Source organism: Piliocolobus tephrosceles, chromosome 9, assembly GCF_002776525.5.
Source record: "Piliocolobus tephrosceles isolate RC106 chromosome 9, ASM277652v3, whole genome shotgun sequence".
Lineage (NCBI taxonomy): Eukaryota > Metazoa > Chordata > Mammalia > Primates > Cercopithecidae > Piliocolobus > Piliocolobus tephrosceles.
In genome coordinates this window covers 76,276,150-76,301,174 of record NC_045442.1, presented here as the reverse complement: position 1 = coordinate 76,301,174, position 25,025 = coordinate 76,276,150, and the positions used below count along the sequence as shown (strand labels likewise).

The 25,025-nt window shown below is 41.4% G+C and overlaps 2 protein-coding genes across 6 annotated transcripts in view; one reads left to right on the top strand and one right to left on the bottom strand.

Moving 5' to 3' along the window:
• Positions 1 to 802: 802 nt before the first annotated feature.
• On the bottom strand, positions 803 to 22,926 carry DYDC2 (DPY30 domain containing 2). 3 transcript variants are annotated; one of them, XM_023204745.1, is made up of 4 exons: positions 10,212 to 10,362; positions 6,291 to 6,446; positions 5,812 to 5,934; positions 803 to 2,181 (listed from the first exon to the last, which is right to left on the bottom strand). In XM_023204745.1, exons 2-4 carry the CDS (start codon positions 6,435 to 6,437, stop codon positions 1,918 to 1,920), a joined length of 534 nt encoding a protein of 177 aa, XP_023060513.1. In that variant the 5' UTR covers positions 6,438 to 6,446; positions 10,212 to 10,362; the 3' UTR covers positions 803 to 1,917. The 3 variants fall into 3 exon arrangements, with proteins under 3 accessions (XP_023060513.1, XP_026311560.1, XP_023060514.1); XM_026455775.1 differs by lacking the exon at positions 10,212 to 10,362 and adding an exon at positions 22,882 to 22,926 and having other exon boundaries at positions 1,711 to 2,181; XM_023204746.1 differs by lacking the exon at positions 10,212 to 10,362 and adding an exon at positions 11,646 to 11,783 and having other exon boundaries at positions 1,711 to 2,181.
• Positions 15,517 to 25,025, top strand: part of DYDC1 (DPY30 domain containing 1) — a 16,983-nt gene continuing 7,474 nt past the window's right edge. For all 3 annotated transcript variants that reach the window (XM_023204748.1, XM_031936245.1, XM_023204747.1), the window contains exons 1-2: positions 15,517 to 15,663; positions 16,122 to 16,223. In XM_023204748.1, coding sequence (XP_023060516.1) covers positions 15,517 to 15,663; positions 16,122 to 16,223 — 249 coding nt within the window. The remainder of the gene's footprint in view (positions 15,664 to 16,121; positions 16,224 to 25,025) is intronic.

The window sequence follows — 25,025 nt, the reverse complement described above, 5'->3', positions numbered from 1 at the left end:
AACCTTTAAAGTTTACTGCCATTTAAGCTGTTTCAAAATACCTGTCATTATTATCAACACAGTGAAAAGTCAACATTTCATTTGTTCACAGCATGGGAGAAAATATTTGCAAATCATATATTTGATAAGGGATTAACATCTAGAATATATGTAGAACTCCTAAAACTCAACAGCAAAAAAAAAAAAAAAATGCAATACAAAAATGGGCAAAGGACTTGAATAGACATCTTTCCAAAAATGATATACAAATGGCCAATAAGTACAGACTCAAAATCACTCATTATAAGGGAAATGCAAATCAAAACTACAATGAGATACTGCCTCACATCTATTAGGATGGTTACTATCAAAACAACAACAATTACAAAATAACAAGTGTTGGTAAGGATGTGGAGAAATTGGAACCCTGTGCACTGTTGGTGGGAATGTAAAATGGTACAGCTGCTGTGGAAAATGGAATGGTGGCTTCCCAAAAAATTAAAAACAGAATTATCATATGATCCAGCAATTCTACTTCTGGGCATATACTCAAAAGATCTGAAAGCAGGGTCTTGAAGAGGTATATGTAGAGTCATGTTCACAGCAGCATTATTCACAATCACTAAAATGTGAACATATCCATTGATGGATGAATGCCCACTGATGGACAATGAAATAAATGGATATGCAAAATGTGTTATAAACATACAACAGAATATTATTCCACCTTAAAAAGGAAGGAAATTCTGACACATGCTACAACATGAATGAACCTTGAGGACATTATGCTAAATGCAATAAGCCAGTCACAAAAAAGACAAATATTGTATGAGTCTATTTGTACAACATACTTACAGAGTAATCTAAATCACAGAGACAGAAAGTAGAATGGTGGTTGCCAGGGGCTGGGGAGAGGGAGAAATGGTGAGTTATTATTTAATGGGCGTAGAGTTTCAGTTTTGCAAGATGAGTTTTGGAGCTGGATGGTGGTGATGGTTGCAAAAGAATATGAATCTACTTAACACCACTGATCTGCACACTTAAAAATGGTTAAGATGGTACGTCTTACATGTATTTTACCACAATTACAAAAAGTGAAAAAAAGTATTAAAAAACTGGTAATATATGTTCAAGAAAAATATCTGCTATCAGTGACAAAGGCAGACTCCAGGATATGTGTAAATAATACTCTGAGAGGCCTGACTGTGAAGTGAAGCAAAAGTTAAGACATGAACACACGAGATGGATGTGTGTTGGGAGGAAAGCTGAGTGTTGAGAGAGGAGCTGTGACAGGGCTTGGAACATGTCCAGGGTCCAGGGTAAAACTCCTTGGGACCTTTGGAATGTGTCTAGACTTGCTGGCTCCTTGCTTCTAGCACTCCCATTATCTCAAGTAGCCATATGTTTCAAAGAAAATGCTAAACCATCACAGCTGTAGCTTGTTCACTTGATACATCACTTCCTTTCAACCCCCACATCCTCACCACCTGTTTCTTTGTTTGATCACCAATAAATAGTGTGGGATCCCAGAGCTTGGGGCCTTTGCAGCCTCCATACCAGCGTTGGCCCCCTGGTCCCACTTTCTCTCTTGTCTTTTCTCATTCCTTCGACTTCGCCAGACTTCGTAGCCCCCACAGCCTGGTGTCCGGTCTGATCACCCCAACAGATGTATTTTCACTGTGTAGTCTCCAAAACATTGAAAACACAAGAGGAAAAAGTCACAGCCATTTGTTTACTTATTTAAAATCTGTATTCTGAGTTTATTTTATCCTATAACTAGTTCAAATATTCACATGATTAAAGGTTTTTCAGAACAGGAGTAGGCTGGAGAGTCCCTGAACTCTCCTTTTACAGCCCCTTAAATCTTGGTTCTAGCTGGCATTTACTTGGCTTCCAGCTTTGAGAAAAGCAAATCAGAAGCATCTACCTTCTGGTAACCTAAGAAGGAGATTTGGAGACAGGAGGCATTTCATGAGCAACTTCATGCTGAAAAGCCTCCTTGTAATTTATTTCTTTTGGCATTCTGAAGTTCCAGTCAATCTGGTCAGCAGACTCTGAAGGAGGAACCTGTTGAGGCATTCCTGGAATCATACTGGAAGTACCTGGCAGGAATTCCTGCTTCAAGGCCTCCTTCTCAAGGGGGTTTGTGTCCTCCTGCATGAATATGGTCTTCTTCGTGGAAACAGTTTCAGAATTCAGTTCCTAAAAAGAAAACAAAACAGCAGAAAAGTTATTATTAGAGACTAAAGCACAAAAGATGTATGGCAAAAACACAGTATTGCTATTTTCATGCCAGAGACTAAGAAACAAACTGAAATAGCCCTGCTTTAACAAAGCATAAAACCAAATCTATAGGAATGAAGTTGATTCACCAATAATTTAACTCCCTGCCAGAACAAAACCCAACATCTTTTAATGGAAAACAACACAATCTAGACTCCCTATAAAATGTCCTCTACAATGTCCAGAACACAAGTAATAATTACCATACATGTAAAAAAGTAGGAAAATGTGAACCATAATCTAGAGGAAAAGTATTAAATAGAAAAAGGCTCCAAAATGGTCTGGGCATGGTGGCTCACACCAGTAATCCCAGCACTTTGGGAGGCCGAGGTGGGCAGATCATGAGGTCAGGAGTTCGAGACCAGCCTGGCCAACATGGTGAAACCCTTCTATACTAAAAATACAAAAATTAGCTGGGTGTAGTGGCGGGTGCCTGTATCCCAGCTACTCAGGTGGCTGAGGCAGGAGAATCACTTGAACCCAGGAGGTGGAGGTTCCAGTGAGCTGAGATCTCGCCACTGCACTCCAGTCTGGGTGACGGAGTGAGATTCCATCTCAAAAAAAAAAAAAAAAGAAAAAGAAAAGAAAGAAAGAAAAAGGTCCTCAAATGACACAGATGATGGAATTAACAGACAAGAACAGCTATTACAAATATTTTTAAAAATCCAAGGTGGAAAATGGACATAATGTGAAAGTTAAGATGTATCAGCAGAGAAAATGGCAATTATATTTAAAAAACTAAATAGAAATTCTAGAACTGAAAAGTACAATATCTGAAGTGAAAAAATTAACAGAATCTCCAGATAGGATATAGGGAATTGCAGAAGAAATGGTCAGTAAACATGAAGGTAGATCAGCAGAAATTATCCAAACTGAACCACACAGGAAAAAAACAAACAGAGCTTCAGTGACCTATGAGACAATATTGAGCAGTCTAACATCCATGTCCCGGGCTGAGGTAGGAATCCTTGGAGCTTAGGCTCTACTGACCCCCTCCACGCCAGTCTTTGCCTGGAAGTCATACAGGTCCATTCTACAATCAGCCCTGTGGGGCTCATCCTTGTCCACATGGTCTCTGAGACCCTTCTAAACTTCAAACTATTGGGTCTATGCAGCAAATAGCTATTGATTCCATAAACATGTATTTCTAAAACATTTGTATAGTTTAGATCTTCATAAACAATAGGAGTTTTCTTCTGACTCAGAAACAAATTTATCGTTTACTTAAAGCTGCATCTGCTTAATGAAGAGATATTAATACCAAGGATAACCTCTGCCTGACTCAAATTCTACCTCCTCTATGGATACTTTTTGGTTTGGATGATTGGATATGATCCCTACCATACAGAGCATTCTGTTTCTATTCGTCTTTTGATACATCCACTAGATAAGCAGTATTCAATCTCGGGTACTCAAAGACTTGTTAACCTGTATCCAAGTCACGATGTTTTGTTTTGTTTTTAAAGAGATTACGGAAAAAACTGCAAAGCTTTGAGTATATGCATATCAGTTCATCAGGTAAACTAGCAGCCCTGTTGAAATTTTATGCAACCCATCCTGGGCCAGTTTGAAATTGGTTTTCCCAGCACTAGTCACACAAAATGTGAAGGTGACCAATAGCAAGGAAGAGTTTGTAATCCACCTTGAATCAATCAGAAACCAGAACTTGGAATCTTGTCTTTTTGACACACCTCTGCCTCTTTGTCCTTTATTTAGCCTTGTCAAAGTTTGCTTGGAGAGTAACTCACATCTTAATGTTGTGGCTCTCTCTTGCCAGGTAAACTATAAATTTGGCTTCATTTTAGATCACTCTTGGGTTCTCTTTATTTCCTTCTAACATAGGGAATCAATTTCCATAATCACAACCTACACATGAACTCTTTCCTAAAACTGAGAACTTGCACACAGTCTAGACATTGTGCTGGTTTTCATTTCCCATCTTCCCTTACAACTGCCTACATCACACACTTGGCAAAAGAATGACATACCATTTACTTACCTAAATCTTGTTAAGGAATATTGCTACAGGATGCAAAACCTCCTCAGTGAAACACAAAAAGACAATTCAAAATACTGATGTGAGCTGAGAAATTTTCCTTAATAAAGCTACCATAAAACTAGGGTGGAGTTTTGGGAGTCTTCTTTATATATTTCTTATTGCCTTACATATTTATATTTCTATTAACAGTAAAACATGGTGTTAGATAAATGGATTAGAGGTGGGCAACAAGGTGATGACAAATTCTGCTGAATGATCCTCACTTCTCCCATCTCCAAACAATTGATTAAAGAAGGAATCTTTCCTGAGGGAGAGTTCCTTTAGACTATTGTCAAACAATAGAATGAAACTATCTTTTGATTTATTTACAAGACATCTAGGCTTAAAAAAGCAAACATATTCTTTATGACGACGTTGAGTATATTAGTATAAACGTAAATAAGCTTAATATTTTCATGTCTTCAAATTGGCTTGGAAGCTAGCAAATGCTAGTGAATTGTAATGGACTGCATTAAAGGCTTTAATGCACAGAGTATAGTGATAGTTAAAAAGATGTCATATATCAAACCCAACATTGCAATTGAGATGACTCTCTATCCAGGTATCTACCACTCTGTAGAAAGCATAGAATGGCATAAGGTGTTTTTCAGGAGATTGTGAAAAAAACTGTGGGAGGTAAAAGATATCCTTTTAGACTGACAAATGCAGAGTTGTCTTCAGCTATTCCAGCTTAATAACTTACACCTAATATTATAGCATCACAGAGGAGGCATCTGAAGTTTCACGTAAAAGCAAATAGAATATAATAAACCAAATACTAAATACTAAGTTAAATATCTGAGGTATGCACTGGTAACAACCATATTTGGTTTCTGAAAAATATTGACTACTACTTGAAAAGGGCTCAAAGGATCTTATATGAAAAAATATTTGTTCCAAGTGAATAGATTTTTTTAAAATCAGGTTTTTTAAAAAACCAGATATTTTGGCTAGGCGCAGTGGCTCACACCTGTAATCCCAGCACTTTGGGAAGCCGAGGGGGGTGGATCACGAGGTCAGGAGATTGAGATCATCCTGGTTAACACAGTGAAACCCTGTCTCTACTAAAAAAAAAAAAAAAATTACCTGGGTGTGGTGGCATGTGCCTGTAGTCCCAGATACTCGGGAGGCTGAGGCAGGAGAATTGCTTGAACCCAGGAGGCAGAGGCTGTAGTGAGCCGAGATCGCGCCACCATGCTCCAGCCTGGGCAACAAAGCGAGACTCCATCTCAAAAAAAAAAACAAAAAAAAAAAACAACAGATTTTTTAAAAACCAATAACACCAGAGTATTTCCTGAAATCTAAGACAAATCTGTCTTTTAATATCTCATTTTTTCATTAACAAAGATTGTCAATAACATTGGTTTGTATGCAAATATGTTAATACAGAGTGAAAATCAGGCTAAAGGGATCCTTAATGTGCCTTGAGGGGGGACTGGGCTGACTTGTGGCTTTCCTGGATTCCATGTTGGGATGTGTGCGGCCACCCAAAGCTGAGTCCTTCTCCCTACCTTATGACACTTTTCACAGTTCTGTTGAATCTGATATTCTTCCTGTTTCAGCATTTCTGCCATTTCCATTTCCTTGAGGCTACTGTCATATTCCTCCTGTAGCTGGATCTTCTCTTCCCTATTCTGGGGTGAGGTGACAGAGTCGAATCAGGTCAGCACCCAGGGAAGCCTTATAAATGGGGCCCCCTCACTGGGGACTGATCTGGGCTGTGGGCCTTTTGGGCTCGTTGAGTTTCCTCCTGTAACTAGCTTTAGCCTGCTAGTAGTAACAAACCCTTCAACTCCACAGCTCCTCTGAGTTGAAGCCCCACTCCTCTCAGCCCCCAGGATCCCCATGCTTCAGGGATATCTGGATCTAACAGCAAGTCAAATAAACCAAGAAATTCCCCAGGCCAGCTCCAGAATCCTGCCTTGTGTCTTGGCTTTCAAATTACTCTGGGAAAGCTGGGCCCTCCCTAAGTCCCAGGGCCCATACACACCTCTTCTTTTGCTTTCGCTGTTTTCTCATAATGATAAAGCCAGTGAGCCAGGTATTCTATTGGGTCACTGGGCCGAACCTTTGCCACCTCTGCCAGTGCCTGGGCCAGGCAATTTCCGAAGCACCTCTTTAGGTAGTTTGTTTCCATCCTGGCAGCCTGGAAAACATCAAAACAAAGTCACACTATTTTATTAACTTAATCTGATATTAAAAATAGACACATTCTAACCAATTCAGATTTATTTCAGGATAAATATGAGATGTTTCTGGATCACACCCTTCCCAAAATAACCAACAAACACTTACTTGCTCTTATATTCGAATGGACTTTTTTCTAAAGTTCTCCAGCTGCACTAGGTCAAACAGTGTGGGTCCTAGGGTTTACCAGGCTTGCGAGGAGGTTGGTACTTTGGTGGTAAGGGTGGCTAAGGCCACCCCTTACCCACACATTTCTGCTCTTGAGTACAGAGAAAATAAAGGAGCAGGCAGGAGGTCCTTGGGAGGGGCTCTGAGCACCCAGCAGGCTGTGCTATCGTGAGGTAGGAGGCTACAGTCATCTATCTATGACATAGATAAGATAGGCTCATTTATTTCACAAGGGACCATGGAAATGCACTGGGGAGAAGAGAGAGGGAAAATGTTGGTGCTACAGCTACTGCTTGTCAGGAGCTCTGCCAGCACCTGATATAATACTCCATTCTGTATTACTTAAGGATTTACTATTCATCATATTTCAAGAGCTGGAGGCAATGTAGCCCAACTTAGGAGCAGCAGGGAATTGTGGCAGTAGGAATGCACATTCTGGAATATGACAGACCAAGTTCCAGTCCTGATTCTGCCACTTATTAGCTGTGTGATTTTCAGCAAGTCACTCAGTCTCTCTCAGCCTCAGTTTTCTCATCTGTAAAATAAAAGTAACAAAAGTATGTAGCTCACAATAATTAGAGGTGATAATAAACACACACCAGGCACTTAGCCAGGCACAGAGTAACTGCTTATTACACTATTCAGTGGAGGATTGTGCCATGAAATGACCTAGGACCTGGCCTCCTCCTGACGGATTCCATATTCCTGAAGTTGACACATTTGAATTCCAAAAGAGCCCGGCGAATAATAAAAGCTTAGATCTAGCCTTAACATTTTCTGGAGGCATTTTTCAATTTTCCCCCCACTCCCCATTTTCTAGCTTAAGGAAGGAAAAACAAGTAGACAGATATCCATATCTATCTTATGGATATAGAAAAAAATATTTCCTAGCTCTCTCCACTACAAGGGCCTTGAAACCAAAACACTTCAGTAGCAATGAGCACACTGAGCATATAAACCTTGCTTGTAAATAGCCTTCGTCACTTAAGAGGAATCAGGGCTCCTTGGAGAAATGGCTGATTCCAAGGCTGGGGCAGGACAAGTCTAATAAGCCTGGAATATTTGGTTTTGCCAGAAAGTAAGAAAATTCTAAAAAATACAATGGTTGGGGACAGAGAAGCCAGCTGGAAGGGGCTCCTACTAGTCAAATCTGGGGCAGTTTGACCATTAAAATTAAAATAAATAGTGACTGTAATGGATTATAACTTACAGAATAAAATAAGACTCCATGAGTCCATATGAGAATACATTCATAGATTAAGAAGGGAGAAGGCAAAGTTCTTGTTAAAGTAGAATGCCAACTAATAAAAGTGGGGAAAATAATGGAGTTTTAAAAAACTGCCATTTCCTCACCACCACAGTATAACTGAATCAAAGCAGAATCATCAATGAGTCAATGAGTGCTAAACCTGGGTGAACATTTGACAAGGAATAAGATATATGCATAGTCTCAAAGTTTCTTCTCACAAATTAAGTATTAATTCCAAAGCAAATACAGAAATTTTACAGTGGCAAAACCTGGCCAACAAAACCTTAACCAAGTAATCAAAGCAAACATCACCAATAAAGGAACAAAGTGACATCAAGTGCCTCCTGATGGGATGCACTTCTTACGGTACATAAAACATTTCCATGGATTCCTGTCTAAAATGCAATATTTGAATGTAATTGAAGAAACATCAAATAAATCCAAAGCAACTACCCTGTACTCTTAAAAATGTTGAGGTTATGAAAAAAAAAGAGTAATTGTTATAGATCAAAGGAGACTGAACAGCTATAATAACTACATGAAACACATGATCCTAGATTGGGCCTGGACAAGAAAAAATAATTCAGCTGGGCATGGTGGTGGTCACCTGTAAACCCAGCACTTTGGGAGGCTGAGGCAGGAAGATCACTTGAGCTCAGGGGTTTGAGACCAGCCTGGGCAACATGGCAAAACCCTGTCTCCACAAAAATACAAAAATTAGCCAGGTGTGATGGCACACACCTGTAGTCCCAGCTACTTGGTGGCAGGGGGTGGAGAGGTGCATGGGGTCTTGAGGTGGGAGGATCACTTGAGCCCAGGAGGTTGTGGCTGCAATGAGTTGAGATCTCACCACTGCACTCCAACCTGGGTGACAGAGACTCTGTCTAAAACAAAAAGAGAGAAGAAAAAAGAATTCTATAAAGGACATCATTGGGAAAATTGGAAGAATTGAATGTGAAATGTAGATTATGTGATATAATTTATGCAAGTTAAATTTCTTGATTTTGAATACTGGAAGAATAAGTAAGAGAATGTCCTTGTTCTAGGGCTGAATAATGGCTCCCAAATGTGTCCATGTCTGAATACCTGGAACCTATGAATATGTTACCTTAAATGGCAAAAGGGACTTTGTAACTGTGATTAAATTAAGGATCTTGAGATAGGGAGATTATCCTGGATTATCTGAGTAGGAACAATGTAATCACAGATGTCACTATAAGAGGGACACAGTACGGTCAGACAGGGAAGGTGATGCCAGAGCCGAGGGAGAAAAAGCGATGTGATCCAGGGCCTTGAGCCAAGGGTATCCTCTAGAAGCTGGAAAAGGCAAGAAAATGGATTCTCCCCAGAGCCTCCTGAGGAACCTGTGCTGCTGACACTTTGCTTTTAGCTCTATAAAATTCATTTTGGACTTCTGACCCCAAGACCTGCAAGGGAATTAAAAAAAAAAAAAATGTAGTGGGGTAGTGATAGGGTGGGGATAGAGGTGGGTGGTGTCTCCTGTCAATCTGTGTGGTCCACTTGAACCAATGCATTTGGATAAACAACCTTCTACACCCTTCTTACTCAAAGCTGGTTTGATGACAGATGACCAGCAGCATTTCATCACCTGGGGACTTGTCGAGATGCAGAATCTCAGGTCCTACTCCACCCCACAGATTCAGAACCTGTATGTTAATAAAATCTCCAAGCAACTTGTACTTACCAATCTACTTTGCCTGGATCACTGTAGAACTGTCCTTCCCAGAAGGCAGAATCACCAATTCTGCAATCTCTGGTCATTGGGTGGCTGCCACACTGCTTACATGTGGCAAGCCATATTGGCATACCTCCACCTACTCTAAATTGCCCATTTTCAACAATGATCTGAATGAAATGTGTTTCCCCAACAGTCACTAAGATATGGTACAAAGACAGTAGAGCCAGCATAGAGCCACAGTGTGAGGCCTGGAGGGGAAGGAGTCAAGGGGATGCCTTTTATTTTTTATTTTTGAGACAGAGCCTCGCTCTGTCACCCAGGCTGGAGTGCAGTGGCGCAATCTCGACTCTCTGCAATCTCTGCTTCCTTGGTTCAAGCGATTCCGCTGTCTCAGCCTCCCAAGGAGCTGGGGTTACGCCAGGTTAATTTTTGTATTTTTAGTGGAGATGGAGTTTCTCCATGTTGGCCAGGCTGCTCTCCAATTCCTGACCTCAGGTGATCCGCCCACCTCGGCCTCCCAAAGTGCTAGGATTACAGGCGTGAGCCACTGCGCCTGGCCAAGGGGATGCCTTTTAAGGCCTACTCAGACCAACTTAGGGTACACTCACCAATGGGGGGAGAGGCTATTTTTTGGTGTTTCCCAGAGCTCCCCTGACGGTCTGCTTACATTGTTCCTGGTCTTGCATTCAGTAGGCAAAATAAGAATAGGGGTTGTCTTTGTTTGCTGTATACCGCCCATGCTTGGCACACTAGGAGCTCAGTAAATATTTCTTGATTTATTCATTGAGAGCTCTGACGCCTGCGCTCATGCTTCCCTTTGATTTGTCCTTGCCCACTCTGGCACTTACTATCTCAACTAACATCTACTAAGGCCTCTCTTGCCTGGCACTGCCCCGCCCATAAGCTGAAAGAGAATACGGGAAAGGCTAGTACATGCACAGATGACTAGGCCAGGGAGGACTGCAAGGGCTTGGGCCTGGTGGAGACCAGACGGCTTCCCGGAGGTGAGGCACCCGAGTTGGTTCTGAAAGGAACCAAGCAGAGGTCACCAGCAAGAGCAAAGGTAGGGAGTTGTGAAACTGCCAGGCTATTAGCAGCTTGCAGTGACGGTCTTCCAGCGACTCTAGGTCTTCCGCCCTTCTCCGATTGGCTGCCCTTCCTAGTTCCTCCTCAAAGCGCGCCACCGCTTCGTCTCTCCCAGAGCATGCCTGCCTGCCAGCCAAGGTCCCTTGCTCTTTTCGGTCCCCCCACTCCTCCAGATTTCTGCGCAGCAAGTCTCCTCAGCTCACCCACCTGAGCGCCGCCACATATGCCTTTCCTCGACCCTTAGCGCGCACACCCCGCTCCCGCGTGCCCGCTCCTCTCTGCTTGGCGCCCCGCTCCTACGCGCCCCCTCCTCCCTGGCCCCAGCCCCTTGGAGCGCGCCCGCTTCTCTCTGCCGCGCTCCCCTTCTTGCATTCCCTCTCCTCTCTGCCCGTTTCCCCCTCGTGCACGCTCTCCCTCCTGCACACCACCTCCTCTCTGCCCCACGCCCGCCCCCTGAACGCCCGCTCCTCTCTGGCCCCCTCCCCTTGCGCGCGCCCCCTTCTGCACGACCCCTTATCTATGTCGCGCTCCCAGCTCCCTCACGCCCCCTCCTCTCTGCCGCGTCCGCTCCACTCTGCCGCGCCCCTTCTAGTCTGCCGCGCGCTCCTACCCCTGCACGCCCCCTCCATTCAGCCGCGGCCCCTCAGCCGCGCGCTCCTGCTCCTGCACGCCCCCTCCTCCCTGCAGCGCGACCCCCCACGACCCCCTCTTTCTGACGCGCGTTCCCCCTCCGCCGCCCACTGCGCGCCCTCTGCTCACCTACACGGGCTCCTTAGGCGCGCGCTCTCGTTGCCTGGCAACGGGACGCGGCTGCCGAGTGGCTAGCTGGCGCGTGTGTCGGGTGTGCGCACCGGGAAGGCCCGAACTGTTTTTGAGATTTGTTCCTCTAGCTTCGCTGGGTCCGGCGGGCAGAGGCGGTTCTGACCGTTGGGCCTTGGGCGTCGAGCAGGACTCACCTGAGGAGGAAGGAGGCCGCTTCGCGCCTGGGGCTCCCGAAAGCAGCCGTTTCTCCTCCTGCTCGTCCTGAGTGGGGAGCGCTGCGTCTGTCTCCTGCGGGCTGCGGGAGACTCTTCCAGACTCCCGGGTGGGAAAACCACACTGAGCGCCCCGGGAGGTTGCCAGATACAATACTGTACTGCATGCGCAGGTAACTGAATTTCAGATAAACGAGTTACTTTTCAGTACAAATATAGTATCATGCAAAGTTATTCGTTGTTTATCTGAAATTCAGAGTCACCTGGGCGAGCTAGGTTTTTAATTGAGAAGTCTGGCAACCCTGCCCGGGTGCCCCTGCCCAGTCGGCTGGCTGTCTCCCAGGTGTGGGTAAGGAACCTCCTTCCATCTCTGTGGCACCTTCTTCAGGCTGTAAGCAGCTGTTTCTGTGGGAAACGGCTTTCTTATGTTGAGCCAAGATGCCTATTGGTGTATATGAAAAATAACATTGCTTACCACAGGAGAGATGGGTATTATCCTCGTTTCACGGACAGGAATATGCTAAGGAAGTTGGCAGGCCTTGCCTGGGTCCCACTGATATGCCCAGAAATCCGAGACAGAGCCTCCCCTGACTTGGCCCCACTGGTAGGCTAGAAGTTTTCTCTTTGGGGATAATGGTCCCCTTCCTACCTTCCCACATTTTATCTTTCTGGAGCAGTAACAGGAGTCTGTTCCCCCCCCCCCCTTTTTTTTTTTACTTCAAATGACTTTGACATGTCTTTATAGCATTTTGGTCTTTTAGATATATCCTACTGAAGAAATACAGTGAAGATACTGTATTCCAAAGTCAGTTGTAATAATTCTTTTCTCCGTGTAGTTAAGACACCAATATCAACCTGATTTGGAATTAGGTTCATTTGTGCCAGTTTGTTTTCAGTTTTTAGAGTTTTTATGACTATGTTTATATATACACACATTCCTTTCCCCACTGCTGTTGCTAATACAAAAGATGACAGACCATATACAATTTCAGCACCTTGTTTTCTTTATTTTGTGTCTTAGAGATCACTCTTTAGTTTCTTCATTCTCTTGTACATCTGCATAATAATCCATTGTGTTGCTCTTAATCCCCAATTTGATGAACATTTAGATGGTGCTTCAGTGAGACTATTGTAAATAATACTACAAATACCTGTGTGCATATGCCATTTCATATTTTTGCAACTATATCTTTGAGATAGGATCCAAGAAGCAAGATTGATGAGTCAAAGGGTGAATGCATATGTGATTTTCTAGATGTTGTCAAATTCTCCTCAATAGGAGTTACACCATTTTGCCTTCCCACCACTGTCATATGGCATATGCGCATGGTTATGCATAAAATTTCAGAGACACTGAAATTTTCCATAGAATAAAAATTGGGGGTTATGGACAGACCCCTAGATGTCAGTGTCTCTGAACTTTTATGCAAAATGCTAGGTGCATTTGTCCAGGGACAAGTTTAGACACAGTGACATTCTCTCCCCTATAATTGCCATGCTCATTCCTATATCAGGGCCTTTCCTCATACCTAGAAGACTCTTCCTTCTCTTCTTTGTCATGTTAATTTTACTGTTTTTTGTTTTTTGTTTTTTTTTTTTTTCAGTAAATGTGAGCTTAGCTCAAATGTCACCCCCAGAGAAGCTTTTTTTTTTTTTTTTTTTTTTACTTTCCTGACTTGATCAGCTCCTCCTCTTCTCTGGTCTCATATACTTATTTTAACTTCAATTTCATATTTATTGATTTAAATATTTATCTTCCCTTCGCATCTGTAAGCTCCACAAAGGCAGAGACTGTTTTTGTTTTAGTTTGGGCTGCTATAGCAAATTACCAACACTGGGTGGCTTAAAAACAATACACATTTATTTCTCATCATTCTGGAGGCTGGAAAGTCCAAAATCAAGGCATTGGCATTTCTGGTGTCTGGTGAGGACCCTCTGCCTAGTGTGTAGGTGGCTGTCTTCTAGTTTTATTCTCAGATGGCAGAGAGTGAGAGCAAGCTCTCCCGTCTCTTTTTATAAGGGCATTAATCCCATGCATGAGGGCTCCACACTAATGATCTAATCACTTCCCAAAGGCTCCTAATACCATCACATTGGGAGTTAGGATTTCAACATACGGATATTTGGGGACACAGACATTCAAGCCACAGTAGTTTTGTATTCCCAGTACCTATCATGGTGCCTGACCTATAACAGGTATTTTTGTTTGTTTGTTTGAGATGAAGTTTCACTCTTGTTGCCCAGGCTGGAGTGCAATGGCACAATCTCAGCTCACTGCAACCTCTGCCTCCTGGGTTCAAGTGATTGTCCTGCCTCAGCCTTCCTGGTAGCTGGGATTACAGACATGTGCCACCATACCTGGATAATTTTGTATTTTTAGTAGAGACAGCATTTCACCACTATGGCCAGGCTGGTCTCGAACTCCTGACCTCAGGTGATCCACCCACCTCAGCCTCCCAAAGTGCTAGGATTACAGGTGTGAGCCATTGCACCTAGCAAATATTCATTATACATTTGTTCAACAATTGATTACATTTCATCAGAGTATCAGGAGAGTCTGGATTTCTTAAAATATTAAGGGTAATCTGAGGGTGATCAATTTTTCCAAAGCACCTGAAAGAGATTGGTTGCTGCGTTTTTCCTTTTCTGTTTTAAAAACAATCTGGTCTATGATTATTCCTGTTTATCTTCATAACTGGAAGGAGTAAGACATAACTGGGAGAGTGGAGAAATTCATTCCCTTGCCACCATGGAGAGACAGCTGTGTCAGCCCTGTGATTAAAACACTCTTCAAGCAGCTAGAGGAGTTTGTCTTCTAATGGGAAGACAGACACACACACACAGAGATAGTGTAATTCTCTATGATAGTGTGGTAAATGCTGTGTAAGCTGCTTGGAGCAAGAGGAACTTCTTTGGGTTGCCTGGGAAAGCTCAGGGAATAAGAAATGATTCTTTACCTTGCAGGGGAGGAGATCTTTTGAGAGAGAGAGAGAGAGGAGAGTGAGGGATCATCATGTACAAGAGTCATGGGATGGAAATGTGCAAGGGGTGGTCATCGGAATGGCAGGATATCCATGGAGTTGGGGCCAGGGTGTGCTGGGGCCAGGAGAGATGATGTCTGGAGGTGAACCTGAAAAGAAAATTGGGGCCAGATTGTGAGGAGCTTCATATGTTATTATTTGGAGGCTGAGTTTTTATTCTTTGGCCTTGGAAATTTATGGATTTTTTTTTTTTTTTCAAAAGATGGACTATTGTGATGCTTTGTAAAAATGGCTCTCATGGCTTAGGAGGGACATTTTAGTGTAGTCTTTAGGGTTAGGGTTTTGGAATCAGGAGGTGGGTACAAACTCTGTCTCCTTCATCTGCCAGCTGTGTTATCCTGAATCAAGAGGTGGGTACAAACCCTGTCTCCTTCATCTGCCAGCTGTGTGATCCTGAACTATGCACTTATGCTCTCTGTGCCTGGGCTTGCTCATGTTCCCATTGGGATCATGATACCTATTTTTCAGGTATGTTGTGAGAATTAAATGGGACCCACATTACTTGGCATCAAGTAAACTTGAAATCAATAATGATAATATCTCTTTTCTGACTCTTGGACTTGAGGTCCTTCAGGATTTTTGAAACCACGTTAGTTGTAGTGACTTCTGTGGAGTTTTGGAAACTATTAGAAGTTTCCTGGGGCCAGCTTGCTTGTGACACCCCCAACAGGAAGTGGATGTGACTGAGGGCAGGGTGTATGTAAGGCTTTGTTCAACTCACTGGAGTTTAGTCTTATAGTGACTTTATTGAAGATATCCTGCAGTAATGCAAAAACACTTACTTTTTAGGAGTTTTTATTTAGGAGTTAGAAATGGAGTCAATATATCTTCAAAAGCACCTTGGGGCATGTTTAACTCAAGGTCTTGCAGAAGTGGCAAGAGTTCGCCCAGTGGATCCAATAGAATATTTAGCATTGTGGATTTACAAGTTTAAGGAAAATGTGACCATGGAACAACTGGTAAGTAGGAATCTCCTTCTAGAAAATTAGAAGAAAAAAAAATTGGTCCAACTTGTCTGCTTTTTAAAAACTTTAATATTATTATTTTTATTATAAAAATAATGTTTATTATACAAAAACTTGAACAACATGAAAAGTAGGAAGGAGAAAACAGTACCCAAAGAAGACTTCTATTTAGATTTTTAGGTAATTCCTTTCATGGGAAATATTTTTTCTATAGATTTATAGATTTGTTTATGCACTTTTATGCACTTGTGATCATACACAATGTATAACTTCAATATTATGCTCATTATTCAGATAACATATCTTCCCAAATTATTATATCTTTTCCAAAGGGATGGGCTATAATTTGCTTAACCCTTTCCCTAATTGTCTCTATAAATGCTTTCAAGATTGCTTTTACAAATTGCTTTCTCTCTAAGAAGTCATGTGCTGTTGTTTTTAAACAATGCTAGAGACAAAAGGAAATGGCCGAGCTGGAGCATGAAAGAGAATTAGCTCTGATGGAGCAGGAAATGATGGAGAGGCTTAAAGCAGAGGAGCTCTTACTTCAGCAGGTGAGGCAAGTAGGATAGTTCAGAGGGGACTGGAATTAACGATGCCAACCTCAGCTTGGCACAGCCCAAATGTTGATAAACTTCCCATCTCCAGTTACCTAGATATGGCTTCCTAATATCTTCATCTTTATGAATGTGTGTGTCTTCCTTGCTGGAGAAGCAGCAGCCATGAGTTTTCCTGACTACATTCTTGTATACATACATACACATTCCTTCCTACATTGCTGTTGCTGATACAAAAGATGCCATACCTCCAGGTAAGAGGAAAATGCAGAGAGTGTGCTGTCACAGAAGGCAAAGGGAAAGAGTGTTTTGGTGAGATCTGAGTGGTCAACCATATCTATTGCTGAATGGAAAAGTGTTCATCAGAGGCCACCATAATTTGGTGGGAACAGTGTGGATGGAGTGGTGGGGGTGGGTGGAGTTAGGCAGGGGAGATGGAAAATGTAGGCAGTGCTTTCAAGATTTTGAGAGCAAGGAGAGATGCTTTTGTGTTTAAGAGCACAGTAGTGGAGGAGTGAGTGAATGACATTAGGAAATAGAGTGGATGATTCGTAGGGTCAGCTTGCCATGGAGATGAGAGGAAATGGGCCCAGATCATAGGTTAGGCAGGCAGAAGGCACTTCTTTGATTATAATCGACGGAAAGAGGAGAGAATGGTGTTGGGGAAGCACCTTCTGTGTTCAACAGTTTCTGTCTTCTTTATGAAGTAGGCACTATGATCATCTGCTAAGAACAAGGGTGTAAAGTAGGAGGTATGGGCAGAGTGGTGAAGGTTAGAAATGGCAGTTTTGGAGGATGGAAGAGAAGAGTTGAGGGATATAATTTAGCATTACTTGGTAGCAGTTGGAGATCAATCGTGCTATTTGGTTTGGTTATGTGATTATGTGATTCTCTTCACTTGGGCCCAGATATCTGAGTGAAGAAGTGGAACAGGCGGACCTTTTAACTGAAGCAGGATTGGGGTAGCATGATTAGGGAGCTGAAGATATTGGTAAGGGAATTGTTGAAGGGATGGGTCATGGAGTACAAGCTGGAGAGAGGAAAGTTCCAGAGTGGCTTCTGGACTGATTTAATTTATAGAGAGCTTCTAAGCTAAATTTAAGCCACTTCTATAGTTCTACGAGATAATACTTAACTCCAGAGTCTTGACTCAAGTTTACATATTTAAAATTGGGAAAGAAGTCTATTATTTGGGTATGCAGATAAAAAGAAAAATATAGACCTGGCAAATAGCTTCTCTGACTGACTTCCTTTCCCTGATATTGAGGTAGAAAACTGCAGGCCCCTTAGAAGGATAGGGCTGTTGAAAACTCTACTGCTTCTGAGTCTTCATTTTCAGTCATTGGCTTATTCTTGAGGGGAGGTTAAAAAGTGTTGAATTGGGTGTCAAACTGTCATCCAAACAGGCCAGGTGCTTCCTGCAGCAGCCACAACCGTGGATGAGGAGCCAGCTTTCCTCTTACAGCTCCTATACCTGGTGTCTGTCCCTTTCTATCAAAAATCAGAGAATTCCCAGCGGTTCTCCTTCCCCAAGGCAATTACATCATAAGTGGGAGATACTTAACTCTCTTTGGCTCACCTACTTTATCTTACTTGTGTATAATTTGGCAATACTAGCGATAAAAAGTTTCTCTAGCCATATTATGTTGACCAGTATGAACTAATCCACTGTGTATTGAATTCTAAGTATTGTATTAGGGTGGAAGATAAAATAATATTATGCAGAAGATGTTATGGCCAGTCCATGTAATGGAGTGGATTGGTGTGCAGAAAGAGATAGGAGAGATCAATCTTAAGGCTTAAGAGAGAGTGTGGCTGAGATGAAGAAAAACAGAGAGGCCTCTGGATACCTTCTGAGTCATGTGAGCTGGAGGTTGGGAACTCTGGTTATTTCCTTGCTGGTTGCAAAAGCAGTTGTCCTCATAGTCAGTACCACTGACTTGAAATTCCTTGACATTTTAGGCACTCTCCAGCAAGCCTAGTTTTTTGTGAACAGGGAAGTATTTTTATTGCCATTTTCTATATAAGAACTTATTTTTGAAGTGAGAACATTTTTGTTTTTTATTTGTTTTGAATGGCTTTGAGTGGTTTTGCTCGTGTGAAGAAAGGGATTAGGTTTTGGAAGTTTCTTGAAAATGTCAAGAAGCTGGTTATTTTGATCAATCTGATTGTTATTTAACAAGTACACTTTGCATTATTGTTGAGAGGTTGGAGTTATTTAACTTCCTGTATCAGTGTCTGAAAGTTGATTGAAACTGTTTCTGCATTTCAGCTACCTACCCCATCACTTTATTCTTAGTGGGGATAATATAGGAATACCAAGAATTACCTTTAAAAGCCTTTTGCAAATGAGATATTAATCACTTTATTATGTCTTTACTTGCAAAAAATTATTATTTTAGAATACATTGTCAGATAGTAGACATTTTATGCTTTGCAGGCCAAGAGGCAAATTTGAGGATATTATGAAGGCATTATGGCATATTATGTAGGAATAGCAAGAGAGAAAATGAATTTTTGCAAATGTTTTATTGGTGAAATTCAAACAATCATTGAATATAAATTTTTTGTTAGACAGGTTTACTATTGAGAATTTAAAAAAAATTTTAAAAGATAACATCTCACTTGAAGTTCAGTGTTAGTGTGGTCTATCATCAAAATCTATTTAAAAATATTTATCTGCTAATGCTGATCTGTAATGAGGTTTTATGTATTTCATCCTTGAAAATGTCTTTTTACATACATAGTTACTGTCAACGACTGCTATCAGTCTATGTGTGTATAATTTAAATTGAGCGTATTTATTCCTTAGAAGGTATTTCTAGAATTCTATTATATTTTTCTCTTGCTGTTTGCCTTTTAGCATGCAGTACTTTGTAGAATAGCCACTTCCAACTGAAGGTTGATGGAAGTTTCTTAATTGCATATATGGATTTTGAAATATGGAAATTTCCTTTGCACTTATATTGAGGCCTTACAAACACTCTGGAATTGTAGTTCGAGGTTGGAAAATACATCCACTGCCAATTTGTTTGGGAACGAAGATCTAATACCTTGTTCTAGTTTTAACAGCACTGGAAGTGTATAAAGCAGCTTTATATTGCTTGTGATTCAAACAACTGAGTTGTTGTTGAAGTGAATTTACTGCAGTATAAGTTTTACATATGAGTGATGTTTTGCCATGTAATTTTAGAATGAATTAAGAAACATTATCAAGTCTGCAGCCAAAGCTAATTTCCAAATCTATTGAATGTTTGATGATAGTGGTTGAGAGTATTTCTTCTCATTAAGAAAAATTTAAATCCTGTTTACCAATAACTTACTCAAAAAAGAAACCAAGAAAATAATCTTATTTATAATAGCTTCAAAAACAATAATATACTTAGGAATAAATTTAACCAAGGAGGTGAAACATCTATACCTTGAAAACTGTAAAACACTAATGCAAAAAATTGAGGAAGACACAAATAAATGGAAAGATATCTTGTGTTCATATATCAGAAGAGTTAGTATTGTTAAACTGTCTATACTCCCTAAAATAATCTGCAGATTCATCTCAATCCCTATCAAAATTCCAATGGCATTCTTCACAGAAATAGAAAAACCCAATTCTAAAATTTGTATGGAAGTACAAAAGACCCTGAATAGCCAAAGCAATCCTGAGAAAGAAAAACGAACTTGGAAGTATCAAATTACTTGATCCAGAATAATATTATAAAGCCATAGTAATTACAACAGTATGGTATTGGCATAAAAACAGACACATAGACCAGTGGAACAGAATAGAGAACCCCAGGAATAAGCCGAAGTATATACAGTCAACTAATTTTTGACAAGCCCTGCAAGAAAACACAAAGGGAAAACGATAATCTCTTCAATAAATGGTGTTGGGACAACCGGATATCCACATGCAAAAGAATGAAACCGGATCCTTGTCTTCTACTATACACAAAAATCAGTTCAAAATAGATTAAAGACCTGAATGGAAGATCTGAAACTGTAAAACTCCCAGAAGAAAACATAGTGTGGAAAAAGCTCCTTGACATTGGTCTTGGCAATGATTTTTTGGATATGACACCAAAAACACAGGCAATAAAAGCAAACCTAAACAAATGGGACTAGGTCAAACTAAAATGCTCTTGCATAGCAAACAATCAGCAAAACAAAAAGGCAGCCTATGGATTGGGAGAAAATTTTGTGAACCATATATCTGATAAGGAGTTAATCTCCAAAATATATAAGGAATACAAATTCAATAGCAAAAAAAAAAAAAAAAAAAAAAAAGAAACCAAATAAAAAAATGGGCAAAGGACCTAAATAGACATTTTTCCAAAGAAGATATAAAAATGGCCAACAGATATATTATTAAAAGTGGCAGGTAATGTTCAACACCACTAGTCATCAGGGAAGTGCAAATCAAATCAAAACCACTATGAGATACTACCTCACCCCTATTAGGATGGCTGCTTTCTTTTTTTTTTTGAAGACGAAGTCTTGCTCTTTCACCCAGGCTGGAGTGAAGTAGCATGATCTCAGCTCACTCCAACCTCTACTCCCGGGTTCAAGCGATTCCCCTGCCTCAGCCTCCTGAGTAGCTGGGATTACAGGCACCTGCCACCACACCAGGTTAATTTTTTTTTTTTTTGTATTTTTATTAGAGACGGGGTTTTGCCATGTTGGCCAGGCTGGTCTTGAACTCCTGACCTCAGGTGATCCACTCACCTTGGCCTCCCAAAGTGTTCGGATTATAGGCATGAGCCACCGTAATCCGGATGACTGTTATCAGAAAGGGAAGAGACATGGCCGGGCGCAGTGGCTCATGCCTGTAATCCTAGCACTTTGGGAGGTTGAGGCGGGTGGATCACAAGGTCAGGAGATCGAGACCATCCTTGCTAACACGGTGAAACCCCATCTCTACTAAAAATACAAAAAATTAGCCAGGCGTGCCTGTAGTCCCAGCTACTCAGGAGGCTGAGGCACTCCAGCCTGGGGGAGTGCAAAAAAAAAAAAAAAAAAAAAAAAAGGGGAGAGACACATATTGGTGAAGGTGTGGAGAAAAGTGAACTGTTATACACTGTTGATGGGAATACAAATTGGTGCAGCCATTATGCAAAACGGTATGGGTGTATTTCAAAAAATTAAAAGCTACCATATGACCCAGTAATTCCTCTTCTCAGTATATAGTCAAAGGAAACGAAACCAGCACTTCATAGAGATTACCTGCACTCCCATGTCCATTGCAGCGTTATTTACAATAGCCAAGATTTGGAAACAACCTAAATGTCTGTCAGTGGATGACTGGAGAAAGAAATTGTGAGCTGGGCACAAAGGCTCACACCTGTAATTCCAGTACTTTAGGAGGCCGAGACCTGAGGATCACTTGAGGTCAAGAGTTCGAGACCAGCCTGGACAACATAGGGAGACCTCATCTCTAGAAAAAATGTAAAAATTATCCAGGCATGATGATGATGGCATGCACCTGTGGTCCCAGCTACTCAGGAAGCTGAGGTGGGAGGATTGCTTGAGCCCCAGAAGTTGAGGCAGCGCCACTGTATTCCCACCTGGGTGACAGAGCAAGACCCTGTCTCGAAAAAACGTGAGATGTATTTCTCATGTATATCTTGTATATATATCACACATATATGTGTTCCATATATGTATATATAAAGGAATATTACTCAGCTTTAAGAGAAAAGTAGATCCTGCCATTTGTGATGACATGGATGAAACTGAAGGACGTGATGTTAAGTGAAATAAACCAGACATCAAAAGAAAAATACCACATGCTTCTATGTGGAAATCTTCAAAAAAATAAAAAGTTGAATACATAAAAACAGAGACTAGAACAGTGGTTACCAAGAGGTGGAGTGGGGGTAGGCCTGGAAGAAGAATGAGGAGATGTAGGTCAAAAGGTACAAAATTGCAATTATGCAGTATGAATAAATATAGAGATCTAAAGTACATCATGAGGAAGATAACCAATAAGATTGTATTGTGTACTGGAAATTTTTTAAGAGTAGATTTTAGGTGCTCTTACCATACAAAAGTAACTGTCTAAGATGATGGATATTGAAATTGCTTACCTGTGGTAAGCATTCACTATGTATATCTATATCAAAACATTATATGCACCTTCAATTTACACCATAAAAAGTTAAATCTTGGCCCTGAGCTCAAAAATTCATGATATAACTGTTAAGCCATGGAATTGCTGTGTGGTAGGACATAAGGATGTATTCAGCTTCTGTTTCTGACAAAAATTCACGGAACTGATGGTCCAGTTTACAAGTGTGAATGAAGGTCACTATTGACACCGCTGGCTCAATAACACATCATAGATTCAAATACTTTCACAGAGTAGCTGCTGTTGAGTAATATGCTGACAACTTATTGTCTTTAAACACTCTATTTTCTCACGAGCTCTGTAAATTTGTTCAGCTTAGCCTTTTTCTATTCCACACGTATTTTTATCACTGTCAGCTGTAACACATCTTAGCAGATTTCACTGCAGGTTGTATTGAATTGGTGTTTCTACATGACTTTGAAAATACTCTTGCCTGTAATTGTTCCATGAAGACTGTATTAGTCCGTTTTCAAGCAGCTGATAAAGACATACCCAACACTGGGAAGAAAAAGAGGTTTAATTGGACTTAACAGTTCTATATTGCTGGGGAGGTCTCAGAATCATGGTAGGAGGCGAAAGGCACTTTTTTTTTTTTTTTTGGAGACGGAGTCTCCGTCTGTCGCCCAGGCTGGAGTGCAGTGGCCGGATCTCAGCTCACTGCAAGCTCCGCCTACCGGGTTTACGCCATTCTCCTGCCTCAGCCTCCCCAGTAGCTGGGACTACAGGCGCCCGCCACCTCGCCCAGCTAGTTTTTTGTATTTTTTAGTAGAGACGGGGTTTCACCGTGTTAGCCAGGATGGTCTCAATCTCCTGACCTCGTGATCCGCCCGTCTGGGCCTCCCAAAGTGCTGGGATTACAGGCTTGAGCCACCGTGCCTGGCTAAAGGCACTTCTTACATGGTGGCAGCAAGAGAAAATGAGGAAGAAGCAAAAGTGGAAACCCCTGATAAACCCATCAGATCTCATGAGACTTATTCACTATCACAAGAATAGCACAGGGAAGACCAGCTCCCATGATTCCTTCTGGGTCCCTCCCACAACACTTGGGAATTCTGGGAGATAAAATTCAAGTTGGGATTTGAATGGGGACACAGCCAAACCATATCAAAGACTATTCATAGAGGTTTGGTTTTTCAGGCACTTCCAACTCAGCATTGACCCTTTCCGTGAACAACTGAGCAGTGTCAGGAACATCTGTCTACTTATCAGGAGCCAAGGAAAGGCACTCATCATGTGCCTTGTTTTTAGTTGACTATTGATGTTGCTCCCAGTGTCAACTCTGAGCAGCTATTCTCACCAAAAGGCTAAAATCTTAGACAAGATTGTTTTTTCTGGGACACATTTTTTTGGCCACTGAAATATGTTTTAATTCACTCACCATTGGTAAATATCTTTCCTTGCTTGCATAACAAATGAGCTGCTTGGAACCCTACTTTTGTTGCAGACTTATTTTCATTTATAAGTTTTGTAAAGAAATTCTGCTGTGATAATTCTGTTTTTGTTTTTTTTTAGACAGAGGCTCGCTCTGTCACTCAAGCTGGAATGCAGTGGCACGACCTCAGCTCACTGCAACCTCTGCCTCCCAGGTTCGAGTGATTCTCTTGCTTCAGCCTCCCAAGTGGCTGAGACTGCAGGCACCTGCCTGGCTAATTTTTTTGGTATTTTTAGTAGAGACAGGGTTTCACCATGTTGGCCAGGCTGATCTCGAACTCCTGACCTCAGGCCTCCCACATGCTGGGATTACAGGTGTGAGCCACCATGCCCAGCCAATTCTGTTTTAAATTTTCTAATTTTTCTGACCTTTGTGCTCAGTGAGCTGGGACTATTGTGATGAATGCTTAGTCTGGTAATGTTGATATTTATTATATTCTTTTAGCACAGTGGCACTGTATAGCGGGAAACATATTTTGCCATTTAATTTGATGACAAAATAATACACGCTCTAGTGTGCCTTAAAAGTGCGACATTCAAAGTTCACATGTTTTCTTTTTTTTCTCAAAATTTTGTTTAGAGATGGGGGTCTCACTATGCTGCCCAGGCTGGTCTTGAACTCCTAGCTTCAAGTAATCCTCCTGCCTCACTCCTGAGTAGCTGGGATTACAGGAATGAACCACCCATCCCTGGCTTTCTTGTTTTGACATAATGGATATAATTTTTTAAAATGTCACAGTATAGTGATAACCATGGTACTCCAAACATTGCTGTTACAATAATGTTACTGTGGTTTGTAGGGTGCTGGCAGCCAGGCAAAGTGGTGAGTGCACCACATGTGGTCTCTGTTACAATGACTACACTCTGCTGTGGCAGCACGAAAGCGCTCATAGACAATATGTAAACAAATGGGCATGGCTGTGATTCAATAAAGCTTTAGTTAAGGATGCTGAAATTTAAATTTCATACCATTTTCCTATGTCATGAAATATTATTTCTTTTAAATTTTTCCATTTAAAAATGTAAAAGCCATTCTTTGTTTGTAAGCTGTAAAAAATAGGAGTTGGGTTGGCTTTGGCCCACAGGCTTTATTGCTGAACCCTATCTTAGTGTGACAGATACGCTGAGTTGGGAGCAAATATATTGTTGGTTAGTCATGATTTCAGATGATATTCTTTTTTCTTCTTTTCTTTTGTTTTCTTTTCTTTCTTTCCTTCCTTCTTTCTCCTTCCTTCCTTCCTTCC